At 47.0% G+C, this 15,978-nt stretch overlaps 1 protein-coding gene across 1 annotated transcript in view; it reads right to left on the bottom strand.

Moving 5' to 3' along the window:
* Nucleotides 1–4,109: 4,109 nt before the first annotated feature.
* Nucleotides 4,110–15,978, bottom strand: part of shroom1 (shroom family member 1) — a 20,865-nt gene continuing 8,996 nt past the window's right edge. The window contains exons 2-9 of the mRNA XM_060056436.1: nt 11,524–14,421; nt 11,239–11,422; nt 10,960–11,012; nt 9,672–10,328; nt 8,948–9,490; nt 8,017–8,113; nt 6,922–7,194; nt 4,110–4,408 (exon numbers count right to left, since the gene is read on the bottom strand). Coding sequence (XP_059912419.1) covers nt 4,148–4,408; nt 6,922–7,194; nt 8,017–8,113; nt 8,948–9,490; nt 9,672–10,328; nt 10,960–11,012; nt 11,239–11,422; nt 11,524–14,201 — 4,746 coding nt within the window. The 5' untranslated portion in view covers nt 14,202–14,421 and the 3' untranslated portion in view covers nt 4,110–4,147. The remainder of the gene's footprint in view (nt 4,409–6,921; nt 7,195–8,016; nt 8,114–8,947; nt 9,491–9,671; nt 10,329–10,959; nt 11,013–11,238; nt 11,423–11,523; nt 14,422–15,978) is intronic.

Here is a 15,978-nt window from a genome sequence, read left to right as displayed (position 1 = left end):
TCTTTCACTTTTTCCACTGTCTGTGTTTTCTTATTTCATGACGCTACTTTCTCGTTTTTCACATTTCCTGTGTGTTTTCAGTCTTTCTGTCTCAAACTGTCACACTCACTGTCTGTAACAGCTGTTCCGCTTTCCACTCCTTCCCTCCCTCCCTCCCTCCCTCCCTGCCTGCCTGCCTCCCTCCCTCCCTCTCTCTCCTTCTCTCATAATGTCCCATCCAGAGAAGCGATGAATGATGTCTCAGGTCACATGACCCCATCCCCATGGGCCCTAATGACCAGTCAGTCTGATGCAGGGAGACAGACAGAATGATCAGAAGGTCAAGGGAAAAGATGGACACACTTTCTTTTTAATCATTAAGTGTAAATAAAGATCTGTTGTCAATGAGGGTGAGTTACTATTATGTTGTCCTTTTGAGGAAAAAGAGTGTCTGATATATTTTCCTTCATGCATATTCTTTGTTGAGTTAACTGGTTGAATGCTTCGACTCTGGTGCCTCCCATTAAGAGGATTATGGAGCAATGAATCAGATTGAGATAATGATATATAACTAGGTGTATAATATATGCCGGTTCAACTTCAGGTTTTTGTGTTTCTCCCTCATATACAGAACAATGCATGAGAATAGAAGGAGTTATTCTATGGGGTCTTCAGTATAGATCATTTCCTGTGTCTCTCATTTTCCCTAAATGAGACGGATTCACTATCAGCACGAACACGACAATTTTTTTTAGAAAAACACTTGCCACTTGGAAGCTAATAATAGACGGTTATTTACACGCATACAAACAATCTGGGAGGCATTCCAAGTTCTGACCAAATGAAACAGCTATTAAGGACTAGATCTCCACATTCTATCAACGATAACATATACACATCTGGGCCTCCTAGTATTCTGTATATATAGTGAGAATGTTTACAACTTCACCGTACAGTAAAGGTTGAGGAGAGGAGTTGATAAGAGGAAAGAAATCTATTCCATCTTCTTCAAAAAAAAGCTATTAGGGGGACAATCTGTGTGAGCAGCACCAAGTTCTGGCCCAATCACACAGAGCACATTCCTGGGTACTCCATGGGGATGGGTCCTATGCGATGTCCCCATATAAGGAGGCATTCTTAGCTATAGGAAGCTAAACTCTCTTCACTTTCCTTCACTCTTTTTATTTATCTGTTTTACCTATTTTAACGTTTAACTACACTTGACTATGAGAAACACACAAAAAACTGCACATTCCCTTTGCTGCTATAATAAGAATGTCAGCTCTTTTTTTCTGTAATTCCCACGCTCAATAAAACCCACCACCTAATGACTTATGGTTGGATCATTTCTTTTTACGCCAGAAGAGGGCAGTAAAGAGCTAAAAGACCATATGAAGAAAGGTTATTACGACGTCGTTAATCGTTTGTAGTCTTCTACTAAACTTATTTCCAAAATATTTCAAAAAAATATGATTTAATGAAACAATAACAATGCTGCCATTTGAGAGGAAGTATCTTAATTTATTCACAATATTATAAACAGTAAGGAAATTCACAAATCCAACAGAGGGTACAAAACTACCATATCAAACAGGGAAAGCACACCAAATAAAAATAGTACAGCAAGAGATTTTTTCTTTGAGAGGAAGACTGTGTTGCTTAGCCTTTGGGCAGTTTCTGTTAATGCCATGTGTCACGTTCCCTCCACTACTGGAGACCAAACACCCAGCTACACAAACATTACCATCCTACTTCCAATCCGGCCCATGCTCCGTCGACTTCAACCAAACACTGTTTCAACCACAAAAGGAAAGAAACTCAAACCACCTGGGAAGTGGCCGATTGTCAGTTAGGATGCATACATAGCAGAAGTAAAAAAAAAAAAACGGATAAGTACCATTGCTCCAGAATAAGAATGAGCTCCATTCTTTGTTGGTGTATTTCAGTCATTCTATACGTCCTCTCTCTCCCTCCCTCCTTCCTCCCCTCCCTCCCTCTGAGTGCGAGGCCAAAGATTTGGCCTTTCACATGCAAACGGAATTCCAACTGTTCCCTATAGGAAACAATGCAGAGTCCCCCTTTCTCCCTCCTACTCTGCCCCCACCCCCCCCTCGAAGAGTGGCAGTGCATGTGTGCAAAGGCCAAAACAAACATGTGTTTGTTTAGCCAACTCCACCGGACAAGGAGGTCAATCTCCACAGAAATGTTTAGCGGTGGCGAAGGGAGGGGAGACGGGGGGGGGGGGGGGGGGGGGGGAGGTCTGTTTAGCAGAAAACATTGGAAAGTGTATGCAACCCAAACAAAGAATGGATATTAAAGGAGAACACACTGATTTGTTTTGGGAAAACTGTGAATAGATTCTTTTCATTCGAGGATAATTAGGGAATGATAGTTTTGAACCAATTTGTGCCCCAATTACAATGTTTACGAAACCAGGGGTTATTGCGAAACTAGGACAAAGTATTGAAAACAATGTTAACGGAAGAATTAAAAAATAAATTCAAGTATCTTAAGTACCATAGGAGAACACTAGGGGATATGATGGGTGATGTTGTAATGTCAGTTTCATGAAAAATAATTTAAAGAAAAAGATTAGAATCAGTTTCAATACAAAAACGCCAATGACCCAATAATTGTCCAATGAACTGTCCATTCTTCTGATGTCATCGTCCTTATATGAACACAAAGTCGCCAGCTTGATAGACTTCAAGAAGGGGAGTCCCTCTTTCAAAGCCCCTTCTCAAAGATTCCTCCTTGTCCATCCATCTGAAAGGTATTTGTCCTTGCTCGCCTGAAGTTTTATGGTAAAGGGAGTCTTCCATCCATCCTTTGAGTATTGGGCCAGTTGAGACTGTAATTGTGATAATGGGCTATACAAATTCATGTGAAACATTCCTATTTGAAAATCTATTAACATTATGGAAAACAGTACATGGAAATAAAATAAAATGGGGAACGAATTGACTTCAAAGTTGAAATAGTGTTTTGAAAACAAACTCGATTTGAAGAAATGTGCATTTTTTCATCATCACAAAGTGCTTTTTTCATTCAACTTTTTTTGGTTTTTATACCTAGTGCCATAACCTGAACTGTATTTTAAAATACAAAATTACATTTTAACAAAGGATGATATCCTCAACACCTTAACTACATCTAACTGAAATTACATACAGCACCCTCGCACAGGCTTGTCTTACTGCTAACTGACCACTCTTCAAGGTCCAGATACATTCTTAAAGCTTATAGTGTGTGTGTGTGTGTGTGTGTGTGTGTGTGTGTGTGTGTGTGTGTGTGTGTGTGTGTGTGTGTGTGTGTGTGTGTGTGTGTGTGTGTGTGTGTGTGTGTGTGTGTGTGTGTGTGTGTGTGTGTGTGTGTGTGTGCGTGCGTGCGTGCGTGCGTGCGTGCGTGCGTGTGTGCGTGCGTGCGTGCGTGTGTGTGATTGTGATTTGTTCTAAGTTCCACAGTGACGGACTTCCGGGGTTGTACTCTTGTACAAACAAGTAAAAAATAAGCAACTGCTGATCAACATGGCAGCCCTGAAGGAAAAGCTTCCTCAGCAAACGTCGCCATCAAGACACGCAGAAATGTCCGGCAAGCTCTTCTGAAAGTCTGAACGGCCACAAACATGCCGCGTAATAAGACGAACAGACACCCTTTCTGAGGCGACAATCGATACACCAGAAAGAGTTTGGGGTCAGATGGGGGCGGGGACCAGACAGTGTGCCTGGCGTGCAGTTCACTATCAATGGGGCCAAGGAGAAACATGTGGGATAAGTGAGGCCAAACAAAGCCAGCGGACCTCCCGCCGTGTGGGAGAGCAGCCTCATGGGGGGTGGGGGGGGCTCATGTATGTTTTGTTTGTTTTGTTAAAACGCAGAAAGAAGAAAAGCCCATCATGGCCGAGTGAGGTGACAGAGGAGAATAACCTTATTGGATAGTCTTAAGGCGCTTTGGGCTGTCAATGTGTCGGGGGCGACATACAACTGACCAGCATGGACGTGCTTGAAAAAGGTTTCCCAGGCGAAAAGAGAAATGATTCCGACATGGGGAAGCGACCTGTACCACGAACTGGGAGAGGTCCTCTTCCCCCTCCCTCTCTCCCTCCTCGCCCCTCCAGGGCCCGAGAGGTCCTCTTCCCCCTCCCTCCCTCCGGGGCCCTCGGGGGCCCTCAGGGGCCCGGCGGCAGGCTGCTCCTCAGGGCCTCGGCCTGCTCCTCGGCCAGCTGCCGCCGCTCCTCCAGGTCCTTCTGCCGGATCAGCAGCGAGGCGGTGGTCTGGACGAAGCGCCGGTAGCCCCCCAGCTGGGCGTCACTCAGATGGGGGGCCAGGAAGGCGGAGACCACGCTCTCCCGCCGGTCCAGGTTGTCCTTCAGGTCCTTGGCGTCCTCGCGCTGTTTGCACAGCAGGCGGTGGCGGCTGTCCAGGGACTCCTGGCACGGGGGGAAGGAGAGACGAGAAATTAAAGATATTATGCTTTTTTTTGGGGGATTTTCCCTTTGCCTTAGACTGTTATACGACGTATGTACACGTGTTTAACGTCTGCTAAGCTGGAAAAATCCAAGTCCGAGCCAGGGGGAGTATTCGCACCCACCGAGAACGCCCCTCATTAAGTGCGAGAAACAGCTTGTTTGGGCTCAAACTTCACTTCCGGAACAGCGTGACGTCAGGCTGTGTGCAGTGGGCGCTGCTGAAGTGCAGAAGTCCCGCCTCCCGGCTACGCAACGTTTACAACTTCCCGGGGGGGGGGGAATTTGCAGACGCACGCGCAAAGCGTTTGTAACAGAGAGGACGTGCCGACCAATCACAGCAGACTGAGCTACTCGGGGGCCTTAAAGCAACATGATACAAATCTAACAGTGTGAGAATAATAAGGGGTACATCTAACATACAGGCATGTAACCCTATTCTAGTAGTACCCCTAAATGCAATTATTAACCCTAAAAAGAATGATAGGTGATCTTTAAGTATTTGTTGTTGGTTCAGCCCGGGCAAAGTAGTTGGTACTACGGTGTGACCTTATGTGACCTTTTGGAGGTTTGAGCCGTTTACCTTGAATGACCTGAACCCTAAACGTTGGCTCCTCCTACACTGTTCACACGTTCAAAGCAGGTGGAGGGTTAGCATACTTTTTGGCCTACTGTTGATGACAGAGAGTGTAAATACCTTCATTGGGAATTAATTTAATTAGACATGCGGTAGGTGTCATCGTTTATTTTATTTTATTTGGAAGAGTCATCGAACGATGTGTGTGGAAGGAGGGAAGGCAGTACTGGATTCCGGCAACAGAGGGCAGGGGAGACACCAATGTCATCGAAACCCAGCGGCAGTTTCGGTGAGCCAGTGTCAACAGAGTGTCGCTGATAACAGCGCTGATCGAGACAAATGAGCTCCTAAACATGTTTGGAAGTGGAAAAAGACGTGCCCATTTGTTTGTGGATCAACAATAAAGGGAAACTCACCACGCTAAACACCATTGAGTTTCAGAAGTGAACAGGGAAGTATGACAGAGAACTCAGATTGCAAATATCTCCATTTTAATAATTGTTGTCATTTCCTTTAGATTTGACTATAGGAAACACTGTTGCCCTGAACTTTATTTAAGATTCAGAAAAATTATTGGATCGCTCTGGCCTGGAAACACAGCCGTCTACAGATACTTTTAGACTGTTTAGCCAAACTATGGGAAAAAAAACAGTGTTTTATGGCCGTTCAATCTCAAATAAAGATTAGACCATGATGGTCTCGACCGACATAGATAAACAGATAAGACCACAGGTCGTTCCTGTCGGGGAGGAACCGCACTCTGATACGTCATCCTTCCACTGCTCTTTTCTCCCCCAGATGTTTGCAGATCAGTAGGTCAACCTGCACACACGCACATCAGCACACGCACTTGTGCACACGCATCCGCAGGCACAGACGCAGACGCACACACACACACAAACACACACATGCTGTGTGCTGCTCTAAAAAAAGGCATAAAGCCTGGGCTTTATGCCTGGAGCACTAGAGACTCAGCCATCATATTCTTAGCTTCTTGCTCAGCTAAACCCACTCCCGATCATGCATCCGTCTCTCTGGATGGATGTTTGTAGACATACGTTCAAGGGTAAAGAGTGCTGAATCAAAGTGTGTGCCAAGAGTTTACGCAAGAAGATGAACACGATGTCTCATTTAAATGAGCTACTGGGATTAACGCTGAGTGACCTACGACTTAAGCATTGGACACTTGCCAGTGATGTTTACAGTTTAGAATGTGGCTCACATTGATATCGAAGAGAGAAAACGCTTTCTGACTAATTAATGAAATGTGATATGGGGTGAATAGTCAAACTAATTGTGTGCAAATCTTCCCTCAGGTCTAATTACTGGGAGAAAGAATTGAAATAACAAGCAAAAAATAAAGGATGGTAGAATGCAAGAAATCACTTTGTGCTATTTAATCTCTTAATTTAAGGGAAAAGAATCACAACAGTTTCAACGCTGAAACTGAAGCCAAAACAAGGAAAGAAAAACATTGACTGGAAGTTAATTAAGTTGGATGTTCAGAATGTTGGATGTTGTATTCAACGAGTAGCATGTTGGATGTGTTCAGCATGTTGGATGTGTTAAGGATGTTGGATGCATTCAGCATGTTGGATGTTTTATTCAACATGTAGCATGTTGGATGCATTCAGCATGTTGGATGTTCTATTCAACATGTAGCATGTTGGATGGATTCAGCATGTTGGATGTATTCAACTTGTTGGATGCATTCAACCTGTTTGATGCAGTCAACCTGTTTGATGCATTTAGCATGTTGGATGTATTCAGCTTTTAGCATGTTGGAGCTGTTCAGCCCGTTGGATGCATTCAGCCCGTTGGATGCCTTCAGCGTGTTGGATGCATTCAGCCTGTTGGATGCCCTCAGCGTGTTGCTCCTGCGCTGCGTGCCGGGGCCTACCTTCTCCTCTGCGTCGGTGTGCTGGTCCACGGTGCTCAGGGCGTTCTGCACGCGGGCCAGCCGGGCCGAGAGGCAGAGCAGCAGGCTGACCACTCGCTCCAGGTCCCCGACGAAGAGGCTGTAGCGCTCCACCTCCAAGGGCAGGCAGCGCTGCCGGACCAGCGCCAGCACCGCCTCGCCGCGCGCCGCGTTCTCCTGGACCTCCGTCACCAGGGGCCCGCGCTCCGCCTCCAGGCCCCGCAGGCGCTCCTCTGCGTAGGACACCAGGACGCGCTGCCACCACACACACAGGGGGGGGGGGGGGGAAGGTTTAGATTTGGGGTCGGAGCTGTGGGAGGTCCCCCCTGAGGATCAGGGGGGATTGTTTAATGTGGGCCTGTGGATCCCACAGGAGGTAGAGCAGGTAGGCTGGTAACTGGAAGGTTGCTCGTTCGATCCCCGGCTCCTCCTCGCCGGGCGTCGAGGTGTCCCTGGGCAAGAACCTCCCCTTGACTGCTCCTGACCAGCTGTCTGTCGCGTTGCGTGGAGGATGCCCCTCCGTCGGTGTGTGAATGTGTGCATTGGTGGGTGAATGTTTATATGGGTGACATATTATTAAGTGCTTTGAGTGGCCAATGGTTAGGAAAGCGCTTGCATACATGCAGACTATTCATTCATTCACAGGCTATAAAAATACAAATGACCGGACATGAATAGTCTGGTTGATCAACACATTTTGCCTGTCTCTAGGTGATTACTCTGTGAACCTGATAGCTTATTGAATACATTCAGTATGTCCAGGAGATGGCCGGAAGAGGCAGCGTTTCGGCCTAAATCACCTAGTGGCCTTCTCAGCTCCATCTTGGTTCTAGATGCTAGCTAGCGCTTGAAACCAAGATGGCGGCTAGGTGAAGGAACCCAATTGTGAGTGAATATTACATTTATGACGTACAGCAGAGTACAGAAATCAGTATGAATATGGAAAACACCCCTGAAATAATTTTTTCACAAATGCATGGCCAACCTTTACAGCTAAGCCTAAAGTGTAAACGTATTTTCTTAATCCAAATGCTGAAGAGACGAGGAAAGAAAGAAAATAATATTCTAATAGTTCACCTTCTTCTCAGTGATGCTCGCCTGGACCTGTGGATCTGAACTTGGAACAGGGTGCTCGTCTTCGTCAAAAGCAGATAAGGGCTGGACATCCGCAGCACTGGAAACAGAGGGGAATATGCTGTTGTGCAAACTACCACTGATTCAACACAATCATCACATTCACTGCTGCATCAGGATGGCTATTCATTTTTTTACACAATTGTATTATTTATACACAATACATGCAGGGACATATATATTCAAACTCTAAACTCCTTCTGGACGTGCTTCAAGACAAACAAAATAATGTTATAGAATGTTTGCGTCTGCACAGTTGCACACTGTGTGTTTTGCTCCATTAAAGCAACATGATTATAATATTTTTTTGGCCACGCTACAAATATGAACAGAATTCCGTGCCATGTGCTTTGGGCTCAACACAATGCTTGTGCTCGTTACACGATACACAGACACATCGGGGGGCTCTGCTGCTAGCCATTTGGTCATCTTCAGACAGTCAGCTGGTAGACAGCATCATTTAACATGAATAAAGGCCTCCTACTCTGTGTGTAAACGTTGTCATAAAAACATGTCATAAAAACAACACCTTTTCCTTGTGAGGAAAGTCAAGCTGGTATGTCCACGCTCTACGTTCCGTCATGGATCCACTAAATGTGTATACAATGTTTAAGTGTACATATACTGTATATATAAAACAAAACAAAGAATCGATTGATTTATTAACCACCACGTTGAGGGATTCAGGAATTACCGGGAGATCTATATGGGGGAAAATATGTATTTACTGTCTCTGTGAGACCTGTATATGGGGAATCTATAGAGATAATGGGAAATGTATGGATTTAACGACCCCAGCAATAAAAACAAGAGTCGATTCTGTCATCACTATGACGATCCCGATCCCGATGGGCTTGTGTGCGTGAGCCCCTACCTCGGTGCCGGCCCCCTCTGCCCCTGTTTCTTCTTGTAGTGCTCCTCCATCAGCAGGGTGTCCTCCGACAGCAGCTGCTCCATCAGCATCAGCGCCGTCTTGCGGTCGGCCAGCGGGTACAGCGCCTTGGCCAGCGACGGGTCCGCCTTCACCACCGCCACCGCCAGCTCCGTCCAGCCCGGCTTCCCCGCGGGGGGCTGCTCCGGTGGCGGCTCTCCTTCTGGGTCCGGTGTGCCCGTGGTCTCGGCGAGGGCCTCCACGTCCACGGCGGCGATGGGTGGGGCGCCGGAGACGCCGTGAGAGGGAGATTGAAATGGTGCAGCGTTCAGCGCAGGGGAACCCAGGCTGGGGGACTCGGAATGGTACTCAAATACGTCGTCGCTGAGTGGGGAGTCGTGGCTCTCATCGCTGACCACACGAGGAGGAAGAGGAGGGGACGGCAGCTCGTCCTCCTGGTTGGAATCAGGGGGTGGGGCTATAACTTGGGATTCATCCAATGGCCACGCTTGGTGCGACGCAGACCCACTGGTCGACTTTCTGTCTCTGGGGAAAGAGAAGCTGATTAGGAGACCAGGATTGATGTTTTTATATATTTTAGTTTACCGGACCCACACGTATACCGGTACTCACTTAATAACTAACATTCAAGTTTAGAATAAAGATGACGATAGAAATGTATCCTTAGCAAATGAATAGTCCTTACTATTATCAGAGTTATTATTACCTGGACCCGGGCTTGCTGTCCTTTGGAGACTTCGCCTGACTGAGCACAGATAGGTTGGCCGGGGTCGATTTGATGCCTCTTTCTCTGCTCTCCGGCCCGTTTGGTGACTGGGGGTCAGAGGGTTCACTGCCAGGTACACTGAGCCTTCCCTCATCCCAGACAGACCCATGCGAGCTAGGAGTGCCCGAGGGAATTCTGTACCGAGAACAGTTGCCGGAGGCCGGGGAGTCGGATCTACTCAAGCTCTTGGCTTCTGCATGTGCCGCAGGGCTGCTCTCCTCATCAGGCCCCAGCTGTGAGTTTGAACTTGCCTTGGACGGGGTTCTCTTGTGGGTCCATTTTTGTGGCCGGGCCCTTTCCAGGCCAAGGGTCTCCATGCTCTGCCTTGCTTGCTCCAGACCCTGAAGGTGGGCCATCTTGTCTAGTCGTCCATCATCCAAGACAGAGGGCAGGCTCCTGTTCTCCCTTCCAGATCTCACTGCGGGATCCCAGAACTGCTCGAGCTGTTCAGTGCTCTTGCTCAGCACCGGGGGTCTGGAGCACCTCATTGTTCCCAGCTCCTCCATGGACTTCCCCCTCTGGGCGACCACGCGGACCCGCTGCTGGACCTCCGGGGCTGCCGGCCTGGCCTCCTCAGACGCAAGCCCAGGCTCACTTCTGTCATTCATTCCCAACAGGTCAATGGTTAGAACCCAGGGTGGTGCATTCAACAGCTGACCACTGCTCCCTTCCCACCTATTATCATTCAACTCAATTTAGGCATTTTATTTATTATTTTTTAACCATTTTTATTTTATCCACTACACCACTGGTTTTATTAATTTTGTGTTCATGTGTATATGACTGTATACAGCATGTGTATATACATCTATTTCTAACTTATTTTCTCGCATCATTTGTCTTTAATGTATGTATGTGTCTTTGCGTACCATGAAAAACTATTAAAATTTGTCTTTAATGTATGTATGTGTCTTTGCGTACCATGAAAAGCAATTAAAATCAAATGTATTAGTATATTATTTTTGTATAAATTATCACAGAAGATGCTATGAAATGCACTACTGGTTAAACGTTTGTTGGACAATTTAACCTTATAATGAGAGAAGGAGAGCTTCTCCTTTTAAATTATGGTTCCGATCTAGAACAAAAGAATGCTGGCTGAACTGGCTTCACTGGGACGCATTGCAAATCAAGTGGAGATGTGTAGCATATACAAGCACAAAACCTCAGTGACCTGCAGAAGCAGAAGAAACAAACATCTGACTTTGTCTGGCAAACCGCTGCATACCTCTGGGTTTCCATAGCATCGGCCGGAGATGAATCATCCTCTGGGCCATGTGCCTGCAGAACCAACAAGAGCAATGAAGAAGCAAACCAGAGACTGTGTAATCACTTTGAATCCTATAGCACTGCTGTGCAGCAAGGGAAGCTGTGTCTAATGTATGATAATGTAACATGGTATGTCTGTTGTTTTAAAACTGATACATTATGTATGTGTGGAAGAATCAACTCATGGGCCCACCAAAACCAGCCTGTTTAGTTCGTCTAAACTTATTTGGGATTTTACCTGAAATGCATATGGTATGGATCTAGACCGGTTCCTGAAGAGGTCTGCGGGTTCTGTCTGGCTCAACAAGCTCTCCACAGAGGCAGACTTTCCTTGAGCACTCTGGCCCTCCTTCATGCTGGGTTGGCCACTGCCTTGGAACAATCTAGAGTGAGCTTGCTGAGCTGAGAAAAACTGGGCATATCTGTTTGGACAAAAAAACAAATTTAATAGAAACCTTTGGTCTACAAAGTTACCATCATGAGATTATATCATGATCAATTTTAAACTTTTTCTTTCCCTCACCTGATGGAACTGCTGGAAGAATCAAGGATGTGGCCTGCTGAATGCGGCCTGTTGAGTTTCTTCTTGAACCCCTGACCGCCTGTGCTCACAGGGGACTTGGCCGCCGACCCAACTGGCTTCTCCCCAACAGAGTGCCTCTGTCTTGAGGGAGGTGGTAATTGAGGCCCAGGCTGCTGGGGCTCAGCAACCTTGTGGCCCGTCTTGCGTTCAACATACTCCACCAGCGCTTTGTGCTGAAGGTTCTTGAGGTTTGTCTTTGAGAGATTGGAAGCAGAAAAGGCTCGGCCTCGTGTCTCAAAGATCTTCCTCCTGGCTGCCACAAACCCTTGCTCTCCATGCTGTCCTGGTTCCTGTGTTGTGAGACATTCCGTTGAGATGAACTGCTCCAATTCATTCCCAAGGGAACTGCAAGATGAATGGTATGTAGAGTCACCCAGCTGATGAAGCTTCTCAGGTTCAGAGAAGCACATCTTCTTCTTCTCTTGAGTCAGACGTTTCCGGCAGCCAATGCGAGCCACTTGGGGCTGTGCCACATTCAAAGGTCTTCCATTTTCCCTTTGACCTTCTTCATCCTTCTCTTCCTCCACAACCTCTTTTTTGATGCTCCCTATCTCCATCTCCCCTGATGTTATTGACGGGGTCAGAGTGTCTGTTGACGTCTCGGAGTCCTGTGAAGCGCTGAAATGATGCATTACCGAGGGCCGCAGCTCGAGTCTTTTCTCGTTGATCCGGTGGGGCAAGGACAGCTGGAGATCCTTGCGTTTGAACGAAGTCTCCCTCAAGACTTTAGACTGGGCGTCCTTGAGCTGTTCCTTGTAGTATTTCTTAAATGAGTCATCCAGCGTGTTGCAGGCATTAAAAATAACCTCCCCACCACCTTCTGCAACGGCTTCGATCGGAAGAGATCTCTCCTTCCTGTGTGCATTAATTTCTTTTTGACAAGCTTTGTTAAAGGTTGTTTCTTCGCATTTTACACTGACAAAAACGTCCTTTTTGGGCTTCGGCGCCGTCCTGCTGGCACCGGTCAGATGGTAGAGAAGTGGAGTGGTTTCCTTGTTGATTCTTTCACTCGCTACATCCCCTAGTGGTTGTCTTCTACCTTTCTTTGCCAGATCTTCTCTCTTGCGAAAAATGAGCTGGTCATTGCTTATCAATTTAGCGCCCCCTTTTGCTGGCGTTTGATTTCCTTTGAGGGTGTGACTTTCCTCTGGGCCACAGAAGAAGATGGGGTTGGTAGCTGTGTGACGGCCCATCTCCTGACATTGTATCAAGTGCATCTGTTCTAATGAGTCAAACTTGTGGGAGGGCTGTGTTGTCATTGGATAAGGTCCATTGAACGTTGTACTCAGGTTCTCATCCTGGCTCTCGAACACAGAGTCCTGCTCCTGAGACATTGGAGGGTAAACTGGCATCTTATCTGAAAGTGCTTCCGTGGATTTGTAAGGCCTGTGCTGGGTGGGCCTGAAGAAATTGTCCATGGTGCTGTGGCATCTTTCCTTCTCCCTGAGAGTGAACGTCTCCACCACGGTGGAGCTCTCGCTTCCTGCCTCAGAGGCACATGACGACACAGAGAGTTTCCTTCCACCGGTTCCTGTCTGTCTACCTGTTACAAAATAAAACTGACCCTTATGCTGGCTGCTGCTGCTGGCGGTCAAGTTCTGGCCGAAACTGCTCGGGCTTGAAGACCTGTCTGGCTCTGGGACCAGACTCTGGGAACTCTCTTTGGCGGAGTGCGCCCTTTTGCGATAGCGATCAAAATGATTGCTTCCTTTGTTTGTTAAATCACTACTCCTGGTCCTCTGTCTGTTCTTTTGATTCTCCATTTGGTTGGTGCCCTGAGCTGGTGGTTTGTTAAGGTGGCTGGCTGATATTTGCTGCTGCCCCAATTTGCTCTGATGGGCAGGGATAATGTGTTCCGAGTCTGAGAAATTGACCACGTCATGGCGTTGAGGTGGAGGCCGGTAACTGGGAGGCTGATGAGACAGCGGCGGTCCTTGCTGGGTTACCCGCCAGCCCCCATAGACTAGGTTGCGGGGCTCTGGATCAGCTGTGTCATTTGATTTGAGAGTGTCTTGAGGCAGGGTTGACGGCTGGAAGTGACTGAAGGGCGTTTGCTGCGTCCGTGTGCGTAGTGGCTGAGGTTGGGGTTTAGTACCCTGATGGTGGCCTCGGCTGTTCTCTAGGTTCCTCGTGGCTACTAGGCTATCCAGGCGTGCGGGCGGCGGTGGAGGAGGTTGATGGGAACTGGAAGGATTAGGGGAGGCAGTCAGTTTGCTCTCGGCGTGACATCTATCGTGTCCGTTTTGCCGTCGGTTGTTGATGGTGCGATGCTGCTGAGAGATGGCCTCCACAGAGTGATACAGCTGGTCCATGGTCCGTGTCTCGGACTGGTGAGCCTGGCAGGGTTGGTACACCGCTTTCACATACTTCAGATCGGTGTAGTGGTTAAAGGCGCTGGGCTGCAGGTCATCCTGGAGGAAGGGTGACGGGTAGTCTGGAACGGTGGAGCCGCCGGAGAAGGAGCTGTAGGCGGAGTCCCCCTTCCCGTGCTGATGGTGGGGGAGCTGGTCTGCAATGCTGCTGGTGGACTTTGCTGGAGAGAGCCGGCTGATCGGCAGGCTTAAAGGGTGCAAGTCCAAGTTGCTCATTCTCTCAAAGTGAAGGCCAAAGGAATCCATGGAGTAAGGTTAAGGTTCCAGGTTGTGGAAGGCAGGGCCTGAAGCGTATGTTTTGCTTGCAGGTGTCTATTGAGTGTCGTCTAGTTTGTGTTTCAGAAAGTGTGTTTGCGGTTCAAGGGAACACCTCAGCGACAGAATGAGCGATTAAGGTCATTTTCTCCTCTCCGTGTGGCTGATTCAAAGCCCCTTTAAAAAGGGACATCTCACTGTTCAGTTGAGCCTGGGTATGGGGAAACAAAAAAATAACCATTACTTCCATGTTGTTATGGGTCAGCAGAGCAGGGATACGGATAGGATTTGTCAACAACTCTAAATAGCAATGGAAAAACTACACGGGCGCAACACACAGAAATGTCCTAAATGATAAATTCGGTGCATTTGCACGCGTGTGTGATATTGGGCGTTGAGGGCATCAGTGTGTTCGCCCAAAGGGAGAGCGATGCACTCAAACATCAAAGAAGTGAGCAATAACACATTCTCAGGCTACAGAGTTTTGTCCAATGTAAACTGATTATGGTGATCTGTATGTTAATGTGTGCACTGTTGCGGATAAAAGCTTCCACAACTATGCAAGAAGAGTCTTCAATCAAAAAGGAAAAAATTTAAATGTATATTATCTCAGCAAAGATGTATGTTTTCATTGTGTTACATTGTTTTGTAACCTCTTCCTTGAATGGAAACACTGATTGATTAACACTCTACTTCTGGTTCTGGCTGATGTACTCTTAACCTATCTAAACAAAGGACATTGCTATGAGTTCAATTGTGTTTCCTGCCAATTAGTAGAGCATAATTTAAGGGATTTATTTTACCCTGATTATGATGGCTCCGATCCCATTGTATTTTCTACTCTACCAACAATGGCTCTGATCGCATTGTAGTGAGCTCCTTCTACTACTCATGTGGTATGGTAATGAGACCATTATTGTTAGGTGGGGCGGGGGGGGATATCATAAATACTCTTAACCATTTCTGATTCTTCAATCAAATGAAGTAAGGTTAAGTATCTGAGAATCAGTCTGTTCATGATTGTAAATCATCACACAGAGAAGCGAATAAAAGCACCATTTTGTTAGCTTGCCGGTCATTACAAGCGTAAGGACCGGACCTGATATCCTTCTAGTTGGACTCTGCAGGGCCAGGCTGGTGAACCACTTGATGATGGAACCTGTCTGGAGGCATCTGTCCAAGTCCTCTCATTAGTAGCCTTGGGCTTTCCTGAGCACATTGTCAAACAATGTCAGCACAAAAATGTCTGGAATTCCATATGGAGCTTGTGGAGACGTTGGAGGGTTAAGCCACGTGACAGTTGTTAGAATGGATTATACACCACAGCGGTGAAAAGGTGGAAAACTTGAGCCACATTCTTCACATTGTGCTCTCAAAGCTTTGTTTTCTTCTCTTTTGGGTTGTAGGTGTAGGTGTAACAAGGGAGAAACCGATACGTTCAACTGTAGCTGTCGAAACTAGGTCAGAATTCAAGTGGTATTTACCCCAGGAGGACGCTAACATTATCTCTTATTTGAACAGACACTCATGCTAGACTGTGACCTAGCGTGTTATATTAGCTGAACTGCACAATAATATTCTCCCCCCCTCCTCCCCCAAAGCACGCACACTCATTTCTAAAACTCAAAATGCTACTCTATCTAAAGATGCTATCGGAGGATTATCCAATCCCCATTGACTTCCCGTCTGTAAATGAACACAGACCTGTTGCCCTGCCACCTTTCAGGACCAGCAGAATAAAGGAGGGTCCTTGTGTTTCTTGGTGGCC

Source organism: Gadus macrocephalus, chromosome 7, assembly GCF_031168955.1.
Source record: "Gadus macrocephalus chromosome 7, ASM3116895v1".
In the NCBI taxonomy this organism is placed as follows: domain Eukaryota; kingdom Metazoa; phylum Chordata; class Actinopteri; order Gadiformes; family Gadidae; genus Gadus; species Gadus macrocephalus.
The sequence above is the reverse complement of the archived record's forward strand: the minus strand, read 5'-3'. Positions and strand labels throughout refer to the sequence as shown.